The 20,308-nt window shown below is 37.8% G+C and overlaps 1 protein-coding gene across 6 annotated transcripts; it reads left to right on the forward strand.

The window, feature by feature from the left end:
- The first annotated feature begins 326 nt into the window (after positions 1 to 326).
- On the forward strand, positions 327 to 20,062 carry LOC128695141 (peroxisome biogenesis factor 10). 6 transcript variants are annotated; one of them, XM_053785592.2, is made up of 6 exons: positions 327 to 591; positions 3,149 to 3,260; positions 7,392 to 7,549; positions 9,034 to 9,285; positions 12,173 to 12,329; positions 13,342 to 13,978. In XM_053785592.2, exons 2-6 carry the CDS (start codon positions 3,149 to 3,151, stop codon positions 13,551 to 13,553), a joined length of 891 nt encoding a protein of 296 aa, XP_053641567.1. In that variant the 5' UTR covers positions 327 to 591; the 3' UTR covers positions 13,554 to 13,978. The 6 variants fall into 6 exon arrangements, with proteins under 6 accessions (XP_053641567.1, XP_053641565.1, XP_053641569.1 ...); XM_053785590.2 differs by having other exon boundaries at positions 329 to 568; positions 13,342 to 13,977; XM_053785594.2 differs by lacking the exon at positions 13,342 to 13,978 and adding an exon at positions 18,740 to 19,202 and having other exon boundaries at positions 343 to 510.
- Positions 20,063 to 20,308: the final 246 nt, after the last annotated feature.

Consider the following 20,308-nt stretch of genomic DNA (forward strand, 5'->3'; position numbering starts at 1 on the left):
AATGGAAATAAGACAGACAGTCCTGGATGACGCACTGATTTTCTTGAGTTATCCTGAGTGGCTAACCCTGCGTGGTTAGAAATCTGAACGAAATCTTATCTTATCTTCCTCATGTTTTCCGCTCTGCGGATAATTCTTTAACGGTTTTAGTGAGAAGCCGGTTACTGAACTTAGGTTCTGAGTGTGGGAGTCTCACTTGGGCTTGGCAAGATGGTCCACCTGATCTAATTGGAAACTTCTAGTTCCTGTTCATATTTACAAAGTAACTCTAATTTCTTTATCTTTCATCGTCCAGCTTTATCTTTCATCGTCCAGCTTTAGACAACAAATCTTCCCCATACATCGGGAAGTCGGGCTCGATACGGCATAAGCTGTCAGTGGACCTGATAAACAAAACAAAGAAAAGAAAGAAAGAAGAAACTTCTTATCTAAGGAAATAAGGAAACTTGTGAAGAAGGAAAAAGACGTAAACACTGGCTGGTCTGTACGTCTCTTCCCGTCCAGACAGTTGTGAGTCACACTCTGGTCTCTCAGCTGTTTGAAGTGTGATGTTGGGAAGTGTGTGGAGGTAATAATACTCTACTCGCCTAGGTATGGTTGACCCCTCAAGGGAGGTTCCTTGACGCTGGTGAGGGGCTCTTGATCTAGGGAATTGGATCTGTGCTCCAGTTCCCTGAATTGAGCCTGAATGCCTTCCATCCCCCCCACATGCACTGTATAATCCTACGGGTTTAGTGCTCCCCCATAATTATAATAATAATAGGTATAGTTGCAGGGGTCGAGTTACAGCTCCTGGCCCCGCCTCAGTGTTTACTAATGTGGTTAAGCAATTACGAGTGATAAAGTATTGATAATGAATTACTTAGGCTTTATTATTAAGTTAAGTCAAGGACTCCATTTGAATGGCGTCACTTTGACTTTTTTGGGTTATCCTGGGTGATTTACACTTACATTGCTATAATAATTGTACTAATATGTACCTGTACCTAAATAAACTTACTTCATTGTACATGATATATTGTTTTGTGCCTAAAACATTTACATGCTCTCAGAACCATTGTATGAAGTGATACTTAGTAAAATATTGAATATTTTTTCACTTTTGACTTAAGTTTATCTTAAGTCAGGTGCTGTATGACACCTACAGGTTTAGCGCTTCCCTATATATGTAATAATAACTTACTATGGTAATATTTAACCTTGACATGGGTATAAGGAATCACTTAGGTCAGGATGAACTGCAAAAATTAGAAATACTGTACTAAAGACTGTCAAATGGTATGTCAAATGGTATGTCTACACACTTGCAGCAAACAAATTGTGTCAACATTATCCTACTGTAAATTTTGAAATAGTTGGAGTTGAAATCAATATTGAACCTGGGAAAGTGAGTAGAATCATGCAGTAAAGATGGACATTTTTCTTAATCCCACCTGTCACTGTGTTGACATTTATAGACAAAAGCCCTTCAAGGTAGGTGACTCAATGCTGGTGAAGGGTTCATGAGTCATAGAACTAAAGCTTTGCTCCTCTTCCCTGAATTCAACCTGATTACAATGGAACCTCAGTTTTCGTGATTAATCCGTTGGAAAAAGTCTGATGAAAACCAAATCGTATGAAAACTGAAGAATATTTCCCATAGGAAATAATGTAAATCCAATTAATTCGTTTTATAGAGAATATCCATAGTTTTACATACAGAAAACAATGAGAAATAAATATAAATGATTAATGAAATGGATAAATGAACATTTAACATCACTTTTGCCTTTAATATAATATACACTATATAATATACACTATATAATATATACACTATTTCTTATTACACTTTAATATAATATAATCGTGTCAAACACTTTTGCCTTTATTGAAGACTTGTTAGCATATGGAAGATGGTGAGGAGGGGAGAGGGAGGAAGAGAGGTTATTGTTTGGAAGGGGAATTCCCCTTCATAAGGAATTCGGGTATCAAGGCCCTATCCGGGGCTACTTCCCTTCTTTTTCTTTTACTGTCACTAGGACCAGCTTGAGAGTCACTGGACCCCTGTCGCACAAAAAATATGTCCTGAGAGGTCTGTTTCTGACGTCTCTACAATTTACCTAAAATGGGACAAGGCACTGTCATTGAACATGCAGACACGGCTTGCAACAACTTTGTTAGGGTGATATTTCTCCACAAAACTTTGCAACTCATTCCACACCAACAGCAACTTCTCAACATCTTCGATCGTTTGTGATCTCTGTTTCATTAGCATATTTACCCCTTTTGCAACATCAGCTTCCTTGACTTTTTTTCTTCTTCGCCAGGATGGAACTGATCATTGATGTGGACTCCCTGTACATCCTGGCAAGATCGGCCACACTTACGCCGCTTTCGTACTTTGCTACAAGTTCTTTCTTGAATTCTATCGTGTTTCTCACCTTCTTTATCAAAGGACTGGCACTCAGAACTTTCTTTCGCCCCATGGTGGCTTATTTAGCAGTCGCACTCAGTAAACAAGCACAAAAAAGAATGGATTATTATGAAATGTTTCGGATGAACACACAGGGTGATGCTTACTCAACGAGAAACAAAGGCAGACTGAGTCACAAACGAATGGGATGCTTTGTGTGGGTGCTCAGTTCCAGGAAAGGAGTGGCCGAGCCATACGGGCAGGCAGATGAGTTTGGTATGGACCATTTTCAACTGTACGAAAACTCAGTGGATGTACGAAAACTGGAACAAAATTTTGACGAAAAAAGTCATCAAAAACCGAATCATACGAAAACTAGGGCATATGAAAACCGAGGTTTGACTGTACGTACTTATCATATACTCATTCCATACATTCTTTGACTTCTGCATAGTTTCCTTGTGAATATACTAATAATAATTCTAGGCACTACACTGTTATAGTAAACCTGATTAACCCCCATCCTTTTCCATTCCTCAGGTGCTATATGACTTATGGGTTTAGTAATCCTTCATTAATATAATAACTTTTTTATGCTTACATAAACCAGAGCAGCAAATGTAGGGAGATTTGCATATATAAGTCACACTGCTCAAGATGAAATGCTGTATTTTGGTAAGTTCTCTTATACCTGCTGCCAACATGAAGTTCCTTGTTATATTTTAAGTGAATAATGCTTTGGTAACTTTTCAGATGCCGTTCCAACAGGCAGGAGCTGCAGAGGTTCTCAGAGCATCCCAGAAGGATGAGAGTTTTGTCGACTATCTGAAGAACTGTGTTTCTGAGATTGTACAGAGGTCAGCTGGTAAGTGCAAATAATGTATAGCTAAGACACTGTATTTGAAAATACATTACCAGGATTGTATATTTGTATGCTTTTCAATAAAGGCTTCATTAAACTGTAAAACTCATATAGTTGTCTACAGTACTGTAAATGTACATCCATTCTGTAAGTGATTTCTACTTTCATATGAAACTTATTGTCTTATTGTCTTATTGTAGGTAGTAGGTTGGTAGACAGCAACCACCCAGGGAGGTACTACCATCCTGCCAAGTGAGTGTAAAATGAAAGCCTGTAATTGTTTTACATGATGGTAGGATTGCTGGTGTCTTTTGTCTGTCTCATAAATATGCAAGATTACAGGTACGTCTTGCTACTTCTACTTACACTTACGTCACACTACACATACATGTACACGTTTATTTATACACACTCATCTGAGTTTTCTTTGATTTTATCTTAATAGTTCTTGGTCTTATTACTTTTCCTTTTATATCCATGGGGAAGTGGAATAAGAATCTTTCCTCCGTAAGCCATGCGTGTTGTAAAAATAAGTCAACTAAAATGCCGGGAACAATGGGCTAGTAACCCCTTTTCCTGTAAAGATTATTAAAAAGAATAAGAAGAAGAAAATTGTCAAAGTGGGAAGTCTGAATGTGCGTGGATGTTGTGCAAATGATAAGAAAGAGATGATTGTGGATGTTATGAATGAGAAGAAACTGGATGTCCTGGCTTTAAGTGAAACAAAGCTGAAGGGGGTGGGAGAGTTTCAATGGAGAGGAATAAATGGGATTAGGTCAGGGGTTTCAAATAGAGTTAGAGCTAAAGAAGGAGTAGCAATAATGTTGAAGGATAAGCTATGACAGGAAAAGAGGGACTACAAATGCATAAGTTCAAGGATTATGTGGAGTAAAATAAAGATTGGATGTGAAAAGTGGGTTATAGTAAGCGTGTATGCACCTGGAGAAGAGAGAAGTGTAGCGGAGAGAGAGAGATTCTGGGAAGTGTTGAGTGAATGTGTGGGGAGTTTTGAATCAAGTGTGAGAGTAATGGTGGTTGGGGATTTCAATGCTAAAGTGGGTAAAAATGTTATGGAGGGAGTAGTAGGTAAATTTGGGGTGCCAGGGGTAAATGTAAATGGGGAGCCTTTAATTGAGCTATGTGTAGAAAGAAATTTGGTAATAAGTAATACATATTTTATGAAAAAGAGGATAAATAAATATACAAGGTATGATGTAGCACGTAATGAAAGTAGTTTGTTAGATTATGTATTGGTGGATAAAAGGTTGATGGGTAGGCTCCAGGATGTACATGTTTATAGAGGGGCAACTGATATATCAGATCATTATTTAGTTGTAGCTACAGTTAGAGTAAGAGGTAGATGGGAAAAGAGAAAGGTGGCAACAACAAGTAAGAGGGAGGTGAAAGTGTATAAACTAAGGGAGGAGGAAGTTCAGGCGAGATATAAGCAACTATTGGCAGAAAGGTGGGCTAGTGCAAAGATGAGTAGTGGGGGGGTTGAAGAGGGTTGGAATAGTTTTAAAAATGCAGTATTAGAATGTGGGGCAGAAGTTTGTGGTTATAGGAGGGTGGGGGCAGGAGGAAAGAGGAGTGATTGGTGGAATGATGAAGTAAAGGGTGTGATAAAAGAGAAAAAGGTAGCTTACGAGAGGTTTTTACAAAGCAGAAGTGTTTTAAGAAGAGCAGAGTATATGGAGAGTAAAAGAAAGGTGAAGAGAATGGTGAGAGAGTGCAAAAGGAGAGTAGATGAAAGAGTGGGAGAGGCACTGTCAAGAAATTTTAATGAAAATAAGAAAAAATTTTGGAGTGAGTTAAACAAGTTAAGAAAGCCTAGGGAAAGTATGGATTTGTCTGTTAAAAACAGAGTAGGGGAGTTAGTAGATGGGGAGAGGGAGGTATTAGGTAGATGGCGAGAATATTTTGAGGAACTTTTAAATGTTGAGTAAGAAAGGGAGGCGGTAATTTCATGCACTGGCCAGGGAGGTATACCATCTTTTAGGAGTGAAGAAGAGCAGAATGTAAGTGTGGTGGAGGTACGTGAGGCATTACGTAGAATGAAAGGGGGTAAAGCAGCTGGAACTGATGGGATCATGACAGAAATGTTAAAAGCAGGGGGGGATATAGTGTTGGAGTGGTTGGTACTTTTGTTTAATAAATGTATGAAAGAGGGGAAGGTACCTAGGGATTGGCGGAGAGCATGTATAGTCCCTTTATATAAAGGGAAAGGGGACAAAAGAGATTGTAAAAATTATAGAGGAATAAGTTTACTGAGTATACCAGGAAAAGTATACGGTAGGGTTATAATTGAAAGAATTAGAGGTAAGACAGAATGTAGAATTGCGGATGAGCAAGGAGGCTTCAGAGTGGGTAGGGGATGTGTAGATCAAGTGTTTACATTGAAGCATATATGTGAACAGTATTTAGATAAAGGTAGGGAAGTTTTTATTGCATTTATGGATTTAGAAAAGGCATATGATAGAGTGGATAGAGGAGCAAAGTGGCAGATGTTGCAAGTTTATGGAATAGGTGGTAAGTTACTAAATGCTGTAAAGAGCTTTTATGAGGATAGTGAGGCTCAGGTTAGGGTGTGTAGAAGAGAGGGAGAATACTTCCCGGTAAAAGTAGGTCTTAGACAGGGATGTGTAATGTCACCATGGTTGTTTAATATATTTATAGATGGGGCTGTAAAAGAAGTAAATGCTAGGGTGTTCGGGAGAGGGGTGGGATTAAATTATGGGGAATCAAATTCAAAATGGGAATTGACACAGTTACTTTTTGCTGATGATACTGTGCTTATGGGAGATTCTAAAGAAAAATTGCAAAGGTTAGTGGATGAGTTTGAGAATGTGTGAAAGTGAACATAGAAAAGAGTAAGGTGATGAGGGTATCAAATGATTTAGATAAAGAAAAATTGGATATCAAATTGGGGAGGAGGAGTATGGAAGAAGTGAATGTTTTCAGATACTTGGGAGTTGACGTGTCGGCGGATGGATTTATGAAGGATGAGGTTAATCATAGAATTGATGAGGGAAAAAAGGTGAGTGGTGCGTTGAGGTATATGTGGAGTCAAAAAACGTTATCTATGGAGGCAAAGAAGGGAATGTATGAAAGTATAGTAGTACCAACACTCTTATATGGATGTGAAGCTTGGGTGGTAAATGCAGCAGCGAGGAGACGGTTGGAGGCAGTGGAGATGTCCTGTCTAAGGGCAATGTGTGGTGTAAATATTATGCAGAAAATTCGGAGTGTGGAAATTAGGAGAAGGTGTGGAGTTAATAAAAGCATTAGTCAGAGGGCAGAAGAGGGGTTGTTGAGGTGGTTTGGTCATTTAGAGAGAATGGATCAAAGTAGAATGACATGGAAAGCATATAAATCTATAGGGGAAGGAAAGAGGGGTAGGGGTCTTCCTCGAAAGGGTTGGAAAGAGGGGGTAAAGGAGGTTTTGTGGGCGAGGGGCTTGGACTTCCAGCAAGCGTGCATGAGCGTGTTAGATAGGAGTGAATGGAGACGAATGATACTTGGGACCTGACGATCTGTTGGAGTGTGAGCAGGGTAATATTTAGTGAAGGGATTCAGGGAAACCGGTTATTTTCATATAGTCGGACTTGAGTCCTGGAAATGGGAAGTACAATGCCTGCACTTTAAAGGAGTGGTTTGGGATATTGGCAGTTTGGAGGGATATGTTGTGTATCTTTATACGTATATGCTTCTAAACTGTTGTATTCTGAGCACCTCTGCAAAAGCAGTGATAATGTGTGAGTGTGGTGAAAGTGTTGAATGATGATGAAAGTATTTTCTTTTTGGGGATTTTCTTTCTTTTTTGGGTCACCCTGCCTCGGTGGGAGACGACCGACTTGTTGAAAAAAAAAAAAATGTATTCAGCTTATATTTTTATTTTTTAAGTTTGGCTTTAGATTTGCTTGTAATGAGTGCGTAATGTTTAACTAGGCTCCAGGAGTAATTCAGTCATGCAGTAATTCAGAGAATTACTGCAACACCACCTGATTATTTTCAGTATCTATATACATACTACAGTATCTAGAATACTTATTGCTTTTGTAACATTTATACTGAGATTTTGTAAAGATCAGAGAGCCTGAATTTTATGATTATCTTTTCATCTTATATTAACAGGTACAAGAGTGTGGCTGGATATCCATAAATATGCTGAGTGTCTTTGTGAGTTTGCATATTACAGCTTAACTACATTATGTCTGCGTCAAACTCTAGGAGAGGAATATACAGGAATACTACAGGTTAACCGCACGAGGAAAAGCTTGCCTAATACACTTGTAAGTAAAAGTAAATGTAACACTTACAATCTACCAATTGCTAAGGGTTGAAAGGAGATTTCGAGAGGTAGGGACTCGGGCATTATGCAAGTACATATGTATCCCTTCCAGGGATGGTATACCATTATGAAGTCACAACTTGATCGTTTTCCAGGGGAATCTAAATGTCTAAAGCATTCATTCCAAACTGTGGATCATTTATGAATACTGTGCTTGAGAAATATATTTATATAGTGATAAGAAAACTCTTCTCTTTTTTAGTAAATGTCTACAGGAGAAGGGGTTACTAGCCCATTGCTAGGGGTGTTAATGTTGCAGTTTAAAAACTGTAGTGTAAAGCACCCTTCTGGCAAGACAGTGATGGAGTGAATGATGGTGAAAGTTTTTCTTTTTCGGGCCACCCTGCCTTGGTGGGAATCGGCCAGTGTGATAATAAAAAAAAATAAAAGAAAACTCTGAGTGAGTACTTCCTCGTGGAATTAAACATTAGGTGATGCCAAAACTAAAGTGGAGGGATGAAAATTTTTCTGCTTTGTTTATCTGTAATCTTTAACACTTTTGTAGTAAATTGCCCATCTATTTCTTATTACACTATACATATTATATTTTCATAATTTTTAGGCTATCTGTTTCTATATAAATGCATAATTGAGAATTTATTGTAAAAGATGTTATGGAATATACACGAAAAGCTGCACGAGGCACCTTGTTTTGCATAGACAGTGAATTGTTTATATGGCATTACCATTATGAGTATACAGTGGACCCCCGGTTTACGATATTATTTCATTCCAGAAGTATGTTCAGGTGCCAGTACTGACCGAATTTGTTCCCATAAGGAATATTGTGAATTAGATTAGTCCATTTCAGACCCCCAAACATACACATACAAACGCACTTACATAAATACACTTACATAATTGGTCGCATTGGGAGCTGATCGCAAACCGGGGGTCCACTGTATATACTTCTGTACATAGGTAGTAGGTAGGTAGACAGCAACCGCCCAGGGAGGTACTACCGTCCTGCCAAGTGAGTGTAAAACGAAAGCCTGTAATTGTTTTACATGATGGTAGGATTGCTGGTGTCCTTTTTTCTGTCTCATGAACATGCAAGTTTTCAGGTATGTCTTGCTACTTGTACTTACACTTAGGTCACACTACACATGCATGTACAAGCACATATATACACACCCCTCTGGGTTTTCTTCTATTTTCTTTCTAGTTCTTATTCTTGCTTATTTCCTCCTATCTCCATGGGGAAGTGGAACAGAATTCTTCCTCCGTAAGCCATGCATGTTGTAAGAGGCGGCTAAAATGCCGGGAGCAAGGGACTAGTAACCTCTTCTCCTGTATATATTACTAAATGTAAAAGGAGAAACTTTCGTTTTTCCTTGTGGGCCACCCCTCCTCGGTGGGATACGGCCGGTGTGTTGAAAGAAAGATACTTCTGTACCTGATAATCAAGTGATGTGCAATTTTCAGGAGAGGGTAACTATGGTAATGCTGAAATGTTTCGGTCCAGAAGTTATACACAAAGCATTGTGCAAGTTAGAAAATTCAGCCAGATCAGGAAAGCTGTCTTCATATCTCCGACCAGAGCTGAAGAATCTTGTTTTACAACACATGCCAACTCTAAGATACTCGATCACCTTGCTGCATCGTATTCATCTGGCAACTTTTTATTTTTCTGGAGCATTTTATCATTTATCTAAAAGACTTACAGGAATCAAATATGTAAGTATGTATATAGCAAAAGATTCTTCTGCATGTTATGTGCTTCTTGTAAATATTCTGTAGATATTAATTCTGTTATTTATACTTCTGCATGGTGTGTGCTTCTTGTAAATATTCTGTAGATATTAATTCTGTTATTTATACTTAAAATTTTTATATAAATATAGATGGAAAAGGCTGCACAGGACTAATAATCTAATAATCTTTAATAATCATAGTGTTTTGCAGGCTTTTGTGGTCCCCATGATCACAAGTTGTACTTCTTTTTACATGACCTTTAGACTTTTCATCATGCAGTACTTACTAGTAACCACTTGGGAACATCCCCTTCTTCACCACCCTAGCAAACTAGCTTTTGGCAGCAATAATTCTATTTTACTACCCATTCTTCTTATTTCCCATAAACATTTTTCACAAAATATTAATCACTGAGATCAGGTATCTCTAGGTATATTATTGTTAAATTTATCAACTTAAATATTATCTTATACTGTTCTAACCTTTCTCTTCATAATAGTGGCCATTTAAATAAATAAAATAAGAAATGATTCTTCTGAGGGCATACATTTTACAGGGTGGGGGATTACAGTATTTGTATTTGTAAATGCCTTGTGCTTGAACTTTCTATGAGAGGGCAGCCACAGCTGTGAAAACTCATTAAGTGCTGCCCTTCTATATTTGCTGTACATGGAGACTCATGCAGAAGCTTTTTTTCTGCTTACCTGAGATTTAAGATTACTCCCTGGAAGTATATACCAGTCACATTGAAGAGGGTCTGGGAGCAGTGAAAAGACAAAAAAAAAATTGTATATCCTTTGTTGCCTGTTTTATCCTAGCCAAATATGACCCACTGATTAATTTGACAGGACCAACTTAATCTTCCGTTTACCTCTATCCACTCGCCAAAGAAATGCATTGCACACTTAAGAGATTGTAAACAAAAATGTGGGTCTCTATGCACAGCAAACATATGGAAGTAGTTCTTAGTCACTGTGGAAACCAGTGCAGCCTAAAACATCAACTAAGACTGTAATTTCCCCAGTGTGAAAAATGTTGTACCCTTATGGAGGTATAACATGGTAAACATTTTAATATTGTATAAATCTTTTTGAGATTCTGGAGAGAAGTTGCAAAGATAAATGGATGAATTTAGGAAGGTTTGTAAAAGAAGGAAATTTAAGTAAACAGAAAAAGAGCAGTGATGAGAGTAACAAACAATCTAAGCAATGAAAGATTGAATATTAGTTTGGAGGGGAGGAGAATACAGGAAGTGAATATAATCAGAGGTATTTGGGAGTGGATGTGTCAGCAGATGGGTCTGTGAAAGACAAGGTGGATCATAGAATAGATGAGGAGAAAAAGGTAGGCACTTTGTTTCTGTGGAAAGAAAGCCACTTACTTTTGAAGACAAAAGGGAAAAGTACCAGAGTATAGTGGTCCCAACACTTTTATGTAAGTGAGGCATGGGCTTTAAACATTACAGCGAGGATGAGGCTGTGAAGATGTCATGTTTGTGAGCAGTGTGTGGCATGAATATTATGCAGAAAATCTGAAGCATAGTAATTAAAAGATGGTCTGGGATTAACACTAAAGGTATAGTAATTCAGAGGGCTGAGGAGGGGTTTAGGCATATAGAGAGTAAGGAGCAGAATAGGATGACCAAGTGGGTTTATAAATGTGGGGTGGAATGAAGGAGGGGTAGGGGTTGTCCTAGGATGGGTTGGAGTGGGGGGTCCCTCAAGTATCCAGCAAGCTTGTGTGAGTGAGTTAGATTGGAATAAAGACAATTTTTTATGGCTAAAGTCATGTTGGAGTGTGAGCAAGTTAACTCAAGAAGGCAGGTAGGGAAAAAGGTTAGTAGGACATGAGTCTTGGAGGTGTGAAGTACAATGCCTGCACTCTGAATGAGAAACGGGGATATTGAAGTTTAGAGGGGCATTTGAATTGCGATGTCTGTGCACTTCTAGCAAGACATTGAATGATTTGTAGTGATTGTGTTTCCTTTTTATGGGTCACTCTATCTTAGGGAAAGATAGCCAGTATGTTAAAAAATATTAATATCTGCACTGGATACATTCATTTAATTCATCTTCAATGTTTGATTCATACAGGAAATCCAGGAACCATAAATTTATGACTTTTATGTACCATATTTGATTTGCTGCCTTACAAAAAAAGTACTCATCATGTTTTTTCACAGAGATAAAAAATTTATTTTTCAATTAGTATAAGTTAACATTAATTTTTCAAAATAAAAAATTATATGAATTTGGTCAAACTTTGATTTTTTCCTGATATTTATTAGTTACAATCAGACTCAATAATACAAGAAATTAAATAAAAATATATATTAGCAGTTTGGAGGGATATGTTGTGTATCTTTATACGTATATGCTTCTAAACTGTTGTATTCTGAGCACCTCTGCAAAAACAGTGATTATGTGTGAGTGTGGTGAAAGTGTTGAATGATGATGAAAGTATTTTCTTTTTGGGGATTTTCTTTCTTTTTGGGTCACCCTGCCTTGGTGGGAGACGGCCGACTTGTTAAAAAAAAAATGTATACTACTCTAATATATTTTCTTTACAAAAAAAAATTTCAGTGCACAGTGAATTAATATTTCCCCAATCTCAGTAGTATTAATAAAGATAAAATATAATCTTTACCATTGATTCACTGAGGATGGAACACATTTACACATTTTGGCTCGTGCATTACATTTTTTTTTTTTTTTTTTTTTTTTTTTTTTTTTTTTTTTTTTTGCAAAATTGGTTGTGATTTATTTCTAAGATGAAGTAATTGAGAGTATTTTTTTACAGAGGGTTTTCCAAGTTTAGGTTAGGGTTCCTAACTTTACTTACAAGCTAAGAGCTGTTTCACGCACTGCAGGTTTTGGTACGTGAGTGGTTTGGGGACAACTCTGCTACCAGATCATTTCAAATCTTGGGAATGGTTCTCCTTACTCATATCATCTTGACTACTGTGTCTGCCATTTATACTCAGTTGTTTTTCAAACCCCCTCCGGAGAGTACACAACCATTAACAAGTAAGTGTTATCAAATCTGTCTGCTAAAGACAAATTAATGCAATAATAATTTTGTGCCCATCTACTGTATCATGTTTTTCAGTGATAAAGTACAATGCAGTACTGTACAGAGGAAATTCTTTGACTGTACATTACATGAAAAAGGTTACATTAGTGCTAATTTCAAATTAAGATAGTTACACTTATTCAGATTACTGTTTTATCACACATTTGAGATGAGATGGAGAGTACATGAGGAAGTTATGGGCCTTCTTCAGGTAACTCTCAATGGGTACTCTGGTAGAATGCCAGCATTTTTTATACAATAATGGAGTGGGCAGCAGCTAGATAACTTATTAAGCTAAGCTTGTGATGTCCTATCTTTGGTATTTGATTTATCATATAATTTTAATGTTTATAGCACTTGGAAATAAATGGTATAAAATACCGACACAATGGAAATATAAACACAAATGCAGTATAATGTGATCCTTTATTGACAACGTTTCACCCACACAGTGGGCTTTTTCAAGTCACACACGGATCTACCTGGGGTTGGAAGGTACGAGAGTATTTATAGTCAGAATTTTGAGGTCAGGTGGAGAATGCTGCATCTGATGATCTACCGGGTGGGGTTATAGAGTCTTGGGTAGCTTGGCAGGGGTATTGGACAAGTTGTAGACCTTCTGCAGTGTTCTATGTTCTTATGTGGGATAGCGATGAAGAAGTTTCTTGGCGAGTGGTTTAGCTATGTTATAGAAGCCATTGTATTGGTTGAAATTGTTGGTTATAGAGATAAGCGATGATTCCAGGATTCTTCTGTATTGAGTGTTGTCTTCTGTGGCTATAAGTCTTGAGTTTCTGTAGTTAATTAAATGGTTGTGTGAATTGCGATGTTGTACACAGGCATTCCTTGTATCGTCAGTCCTGCTTGCATATTGGTGTTCTGAAATGCGTGTTTGGAGGTCTCTTGATGTTTCGCCCACATATAATTTGTTGCAGTCATTACAAGGGATTATGTATACCCCTGCAGAGGATGGAGGCTTGTCCTGTCTACTACTGGTGATGTCCTTGATGGTCGTGGTTGTGGAGGTAGATACTTGGAATGATGTTTTGGCAAAGATGTTGGAAACATGTTTGGCAATGGAGTTGTTGGGGAGGACTATGTATCTCTTCTCGGCAGTGTCTTCTCTGGGTGTGTTGAAGATGTTTAATGCCCGCCGTCTGCAGTCTCTGATGAAGTGACGAGGATAGTGGAGTTTAGAAAATACTTGTTCAATTATAGTGCATTCTTCCTCAAGGAACTCATTGCTGCAGATTCTGAGTGCACGTAGGAAGAAGCCTATAATCACACCACGTTTGGTTTTGGTGTCATGGTGAGAGTAGAAGTGGAGAAGATCGTTTTGGTTGGTGGGTTTTTGATAGACTTTAAAACGAAGTTCGTGGTCAGCTTTGCAGAGCAGAACATCAAGGAAAGGAAGAGTGTTGTCGACTTCTTCTTCAAGTGTGAACTGGATTGAAGGCTCGACCTGGTTGAGCTTGTCTTGGAGAGCTTGAACGTTGAAGCGTTTAGGAGTTATGAGGAGAATGTCGTCAACATAACGGAGCCAGGTGACAGACGAAGGAATAATGGTGGAGAAACGTTCGGCTTCTAGATGTTCCATGTATAAGTTCGCCAGGACTGCACTGAGTGGCGAACCCATGGGTAGTCCAAAAGTCTGCTGAAAGAGGTGATTTTCGAAGGAGAAACACGTAAAGCCAACACATAGTTCAACAAGGTCGATGAAATCGCTGGCTGGAATGGGAAGATCAAGTGAATCGTCAATTTTCCTGCGCAAGAGATCGATGGCTTGTGTAGTAGGTACTTTGGTGAATAGGGAAGTCACGTCAAGGCTGGAAAGTTTCTTGTTCCTGATGTTGATGTTGCGAATGCGATTGAGAAGATCACCCGAGTGTTTGAGATGTGCTGGACTGATAGTGCCCAAGAGTTTAGAGAGGTGTTTGGCGAGAATTCCTGAGAGCTGGTGGGGAGCACTGCCTATTCCCGAGGATATGGGCCTCAGTGGGATACCAGGCTTGTGAGTCTTTGGCAGGCCGTACATTCTGGCAGGTCTGGGGTTGCTGGGCATGGTGTGCAGAAGTTTCTTCCCTTGTTCTGAGCCCCTCAAAATGCAGAAACTCAAGACTTATAGCCACAGAAGACAACACTCAATACAGAAGAATCCTGGAATCATCGCTTATCTCTATAACCAACAATTTCAACCAGAACAATGGCTTCTATAACATAGCTGAACCACTCGCCAAGAAACTTCTTCATCGCTATCCCACATAAGAACATAGAACACTGCAGAAGGTCTACAACTTGCCCAATACCCCTGCCAAGCTACCCAAGACTCTATAACCCCACCCGGTAGATCATCAGATGCAGCATTCTCCACCTGACCTCAAAATTCTGACTATAAATACTCTCGTACCTTCCAACCCCAGGTAGATCCGTGTGTGACTTGAAAAAGCCCACTGTGTGGGTGAAACGTTGTCAATAAAGGATCACATTATACTGCATTTGTGTTTATATTTCCGTTTATAGCACTTACTATTGTAACCTATTTCATTATTCTGTCACCCTATTTGTGAAGATCTCTCTTAGCAATGGAAATAAGTCACTCTGTCTGACTTTTTTGGGTTATCATAGGTTCTCTACACATATGCTGCTATGTATGATAATCTATGTAACTGTATTTGTGTATACCTGAATAAACTTACTTCTTTTCTGCAAGTTTTCTCAAGTTTAGACCTAAGAAAATCTTCCTTGTCCCTTCATATCCTTTTATAATATTACACTGTTTGTGGTTATTATGAGGCCATGTCTAATGCTTTTAGCCATTTTTCTTAATATTTTTTAAAATTCTGGGAGCCCTTTTGTAGCTCATCCTAAGATTTATTTAAGTTCACCCATTTTTTTTTTTAAAGCGTAGATGCCATGCCATAGCTCCATATTTTAATTTTGATCTGACACATGCTGTAAACAAGATTTTTAGCATATCCACATTTATAAATGCTATTTTAAAGTTGGCTAGTGTATTATTACTAGTATTATTATTGTTATTGTTATGGGGAAGCGCTACACCCATAGAAGTCATATATTGCCTGAGGAATGTGAGGCATGAGGTTGATCAAGTCCTTCGCTGACATCAAAGTATCTTTCTTGAAGGGTTGGCTAGTGAAGCACTGGAGTGCTTTTTATGATTTTATTAATATGATCTTAAGTTAATGATGGCTCGTAGAACCCTCTGTTAAAGGCATTTAAAATTTTATCACAGGATCTATATTCTTTGTGTGGCATATTTTCACTTTCTTATATCCATTAAATGTAATTTTTTCACATTAAAATCCATTGACCATCTGTCACTCGACTTCTCCACAAGATACACCAGCATAAGTTATTTTGGCCACATTACTAAAGGTATTTATAGTTGCCACAGGCATGGCATATGAAGGTCTTTACATTGAAAGATAGGTACTGTAAGCCTTGTATCTTTTGATAACTTCTTAAATCTGCTATACTCTTCCTGGCACTGTATGCTCCGTGTGGGTTTAGCGACGTACTCATTTACCGACAACTCGGACTTACGACGGGCTTTCTGACCAGTTTGAATACCTAAATAATGTATATTAGAGCTGATTTCCTCTATTCTTTTTATTACAGTATACAGTACACTACTGTATAAACATTTAAAAATATACTAGAAATGTTTTAAATGGTGCAAAAGTAACATTAAAATAATATCAAAGATGGCTGACGCAAACCCACTGCCATTATAATGTGCTCCTTGTTTAGTGATGAATTTGTTTACCAACATGGTCTTAGGAACAGAACAAAACAAATAACCCGCACATAGTAGAGAGGTGCTTATGACAACGTTTTGGTCCAACTTGGGCCATTTACAAAGTCACACTAACAAAAAGGAGAGAAGGAAGGAGTATATGTAGGCCAGCAGACATTGACGGGAGCAAGAGAGGTGGTGGTGGAGGTGGTAGCAGTAGTGGTAGTGGAGTCAGTCAAATACTAAGAAAGAGGAGCACTGCAAGGGAGCTGGGGGCCCACAGAGGGTAGGAGCAAGGACACAGAGGGGGAAAAAATGATAATAAAGGAGAAATACCCAAGGCAGAAGAAAGAAAACCCAAAGGAGAAAGAGGAAAAGGGAAGAGGGAGAAGGGAAAAAAAGAATCAGGTTAAGTCACGGATGTTCTGAAGTTTGGAGCATTTTACAATGTACATAATGGGAAAGGAAGGCATCTGCAGAGACACAGTCAGGACTAAGATACATACAAAGTTGTGTATAAGGGAGGATTCAACCAAACGGCAACTGTGAAAGTTAGAAGTAGGGTAGACAGTTTTAGCAGAAGACCAGTCAGTAGGGTGACTGTGATCTCTGACATGTGCGGGTTATTTGTGTATTGTTCCAGTCTTGGTATTGTGCCTTTTTTGTTATTTTAGGAATGAAACTCTGTCGTTAAGCGAGGAGAGGCTGTATAAGATTTTAACTGAGCATTACAGTCCAAGCTGTGGGCAGTACCATTCACTGCTATGACTTTAGTGCAAAAAACATGCATCCTTTAGATCTGGATTCATAAGGTATGAAGTTATATTGTGGCAAAATCTTGACACAAGCATATTTGTTATCAAAAACATTCTTAGTAGTGCTCAGAAAGTGTAAGAAATCTTTAAGATTTGCAAAGAGACTGGCTATCTTTAACCCTTTGACTGTTTCAGGCCCCTTTCTGAAACTCATTCTATGTCGCTAAATTTAAAAAAAAAATTATTTTTTCTTATGAAATGATAGAGAATCTTTTCCCGATGGTAATGACACCAAAAGTTCGAAATTTGGTCGAAAACTCATGGAATTATGCTCCCGCGAAGTTAGCGGTCTCGGCGACATATGCGTATCGGCGATTTCGCCGACTTTGAGCCCTATTTTCAGCCAATTCTGTTGTTCCAGTTGACCAAACTCATAGCTATTTCTTTAGAACTCCATTTTATCTATCAGCTGAGTACAAGAAACCTCCCATTTACCAATTTGGACTACCCAATATTGTGGTCAGAAATTGGCAATTTGGCCAATTTCACGCAAACTAAAAAAGATGCCAATTTCAAAATAGGGTCCAGAATAAACAAGGTAGACATTCTTGGCACTAAAATAACATATCCTCTGTTCATTAGTCACATCTCTAGGCCCCTCTTTTATTATTATTGATTTCTATTTTGATTTTTTATTCATACAAAAAAATACAAAATTTACTGTTATGCAGACTACTGCATTATTGTAAAAATGGTATAAATAATATCAGTGCACTAGTGAAAGAACATTAGACTCCCCAGTTGACGTGTATTGGACGTGTGGTGTGATTTGTTTACTCCTGAACATTGGTAAAAATCGAACATTTCCGCTACTTTGAGCTCAGTTTCAAGGTCGTTTTCATCGTCAAAGTAATAAAAATCATCTCTATTTCTGTAATATGTTTTCCATTTTATCACCGAAGACCATGAAAACGCAAATACATTGATAAATACTATACGAAAATACAGTGGACCCCCGGTTAACGAACTTTTTTCATTCCAGTAGTATGTTCAGGTGCCAGTACTGACCGAATTTTTTCCCATAAGGAATATTGTGAAGTAGATTAGTCCATTTCAGACCCCCAAACATACACGTACAAACGCACTTACATAAATACACTTACATAATTGGTCACATTTGGAGGTAATCGTTATGCGGGGGTCCACTGTACACCTCAAAGTCGGCGTTTTAATCCAAAAAACAATCAGTTTTTTTTTTTTCTCATTATGCACTGTGTGCTGCAGGATTTTTTTTATGTGGTGCACACTGACCACACAGACCCATTCTCTCACATGTGGGCCTACCAGCCTTCTTCCGCTTGATTTGAAACCGCTAGAATTATTGAGTATATATATGTCAGAAACACTGGCTCGTAAGACGTATATATACGACCAAAACAGTCAAAGTGTTAAGAGAGGAAAATGTGGGAAAAGAAAGAGAAACTATTTTTTTTTTTTTTTTTTTTTTTTTACAAATCCGCCATTTCTCACCACTGTAGATATACAGTACTAAATTGGATGGGGTGACACTATCTCAGAGAAATGCAAGCTACCAGGAGCCAGTTGACAGTCTTCTAGGAAGAGGCATTTCCAAAGCCTAGTTGCTTACCTTGTGTCAAATAAGTATTTTAAACCATACAGTGCAAATTATTAAAAGATAATGATAATTGGCTCCTATAAGAACCAAATGCAGGCCAATGTTAAAGAAGTTCCTTTGTTCCTAAGGGGCTCACTGACTAAAGAACTCTCGGCCCGCATTTGTGTAGAGACCTTACCCAGTGTCTATCAGTTAACATTTAACCATCCATCATAGGATTTCCCAGTGGCTTCTCTTATGGTTGACAAGAGCCAACATCCCACATAGAAGTCGAAGTCCTGTCAGTGGTAGCCAAGGTGGCAGGAGAGGCCCCATCTGACACGTCAACCCAACTGTGCCTTTCGAGTCATAGAAAATAACAAAAAAAGGCACAATACCATGACTGGAACAATACACAAATAGAAACAATACAAGTCACCACTTTCCCTCTCAAAATTGTGATAAAGGTGCTGTCTTAGAATGAGATATAACTTTAAAAAAAATTATTTGTGAACACCTAGTATTTTTAGTGAATTCTAAATATTAGGTTTCATTATTGCATATATGTTGGCAAAGATACAGGTGCTAGGAACCAAGCTGTTCTGTAATCTACATAGATATAAATTCTGGGGGGGGTCAAGTATAAATACTGTAATGTCTTGAAATGTTCTCTGTCATTTTCATAGAAATATAGTTATATTATTTTCTTTTTTCTGACATTGTAAGAATGTTACGTAGAGAGCAAAAAACAATGTTCTCTATGTCTTGATGAGCGCAAGCATTCATCGGTTATGCCCTGTGGACACTTGTTCTGCTGGCAGTGTATCCAGGAGTGTCTGCAGACAAGCCAGCAGTGTCCACTCTGCAGACATCCAGCAACACCTGCTCAGGTAGTCCCCCTTCTTAACTATGACTGACTTGCAGTATTATATTTTTTCAATTGAATATATTCATAAGTTTGTAATTACTGTTAAATATATTTTGATGTATATACAGTACAGTTTTGTACTATCAGTATAAAATTTTGTAATGTGTGTTATTGCCATAATGTTTATTGTAGAGATAATATATTCAGAGGAAGTATCAAGTGCATTATTATTCTTGCAGTCAAAACTAATTGCTAAACCCACAAGGGTCATACAGCTCTGCAGTATCAAATGCAGCTTCAGCAAACTACAGTATGTTGTTATCTTATGTAGCTTTATACAGTGGTACCTCGAGTTTTGAACAGCTCCCAACTCGAACAATTATGTAAGTGTATTTTTGGGGGTCTGAAACAGACTAATCTAATTTACGTTATTCTTTATGGGAACAAATTCGTTCGGTATCGGCACTTGAAGAGCCATCTGGAACGAATTAAGTTCATAACTCGAGGTACCACCTTATTTTAATTTTTTCCAGGTACAAAGTTTGATTCTCTTGATATACTATAAAGATTAAACTCAGGTGTGTGAAAGGCTAGTGAAGTGCTCCTTCTTATAGTTAAGAATGTATATTAACATTAAATTTTTTGCTGTAAGTTTTAATACAGTTCCTGTTATAAAATGTTTTCAGTTAAGACCCATGCTGTTTAAATACCCTTTTTAACATGATATACTGTACCAGAACTAAATTGTATGTAGGAGAGTATTCAAAGATTTAGTATACAATACTGCAAAATTTAAGATTCTATGTTAACTTAAATAATATATTTTTACAAAGGTAATTGTATGTATGAAGATACCGTACATTGAAAAATCTACATATAAAGGTGTACAATAAAAATAGTATTAAAATACACTTATAACAATACATTGCATTACCGTC

Source organism: Cherax quadricarinatus, chromosome 35 (assembly GCF_038502225.1).
Source record: "Cherax quadricarinatus isolate ZL_2023a chromosome 35, ASM3850222v1, whole genome shotgun sequence".
In the NCBI taxonomy this organism is placed as follows: domain Eukaryota; kingdom Metazoa; phylum Arthropoda; class Malacostraca; order Decapoda; family Parastacidae; genus Cherax; species Cherax quadricarinatus.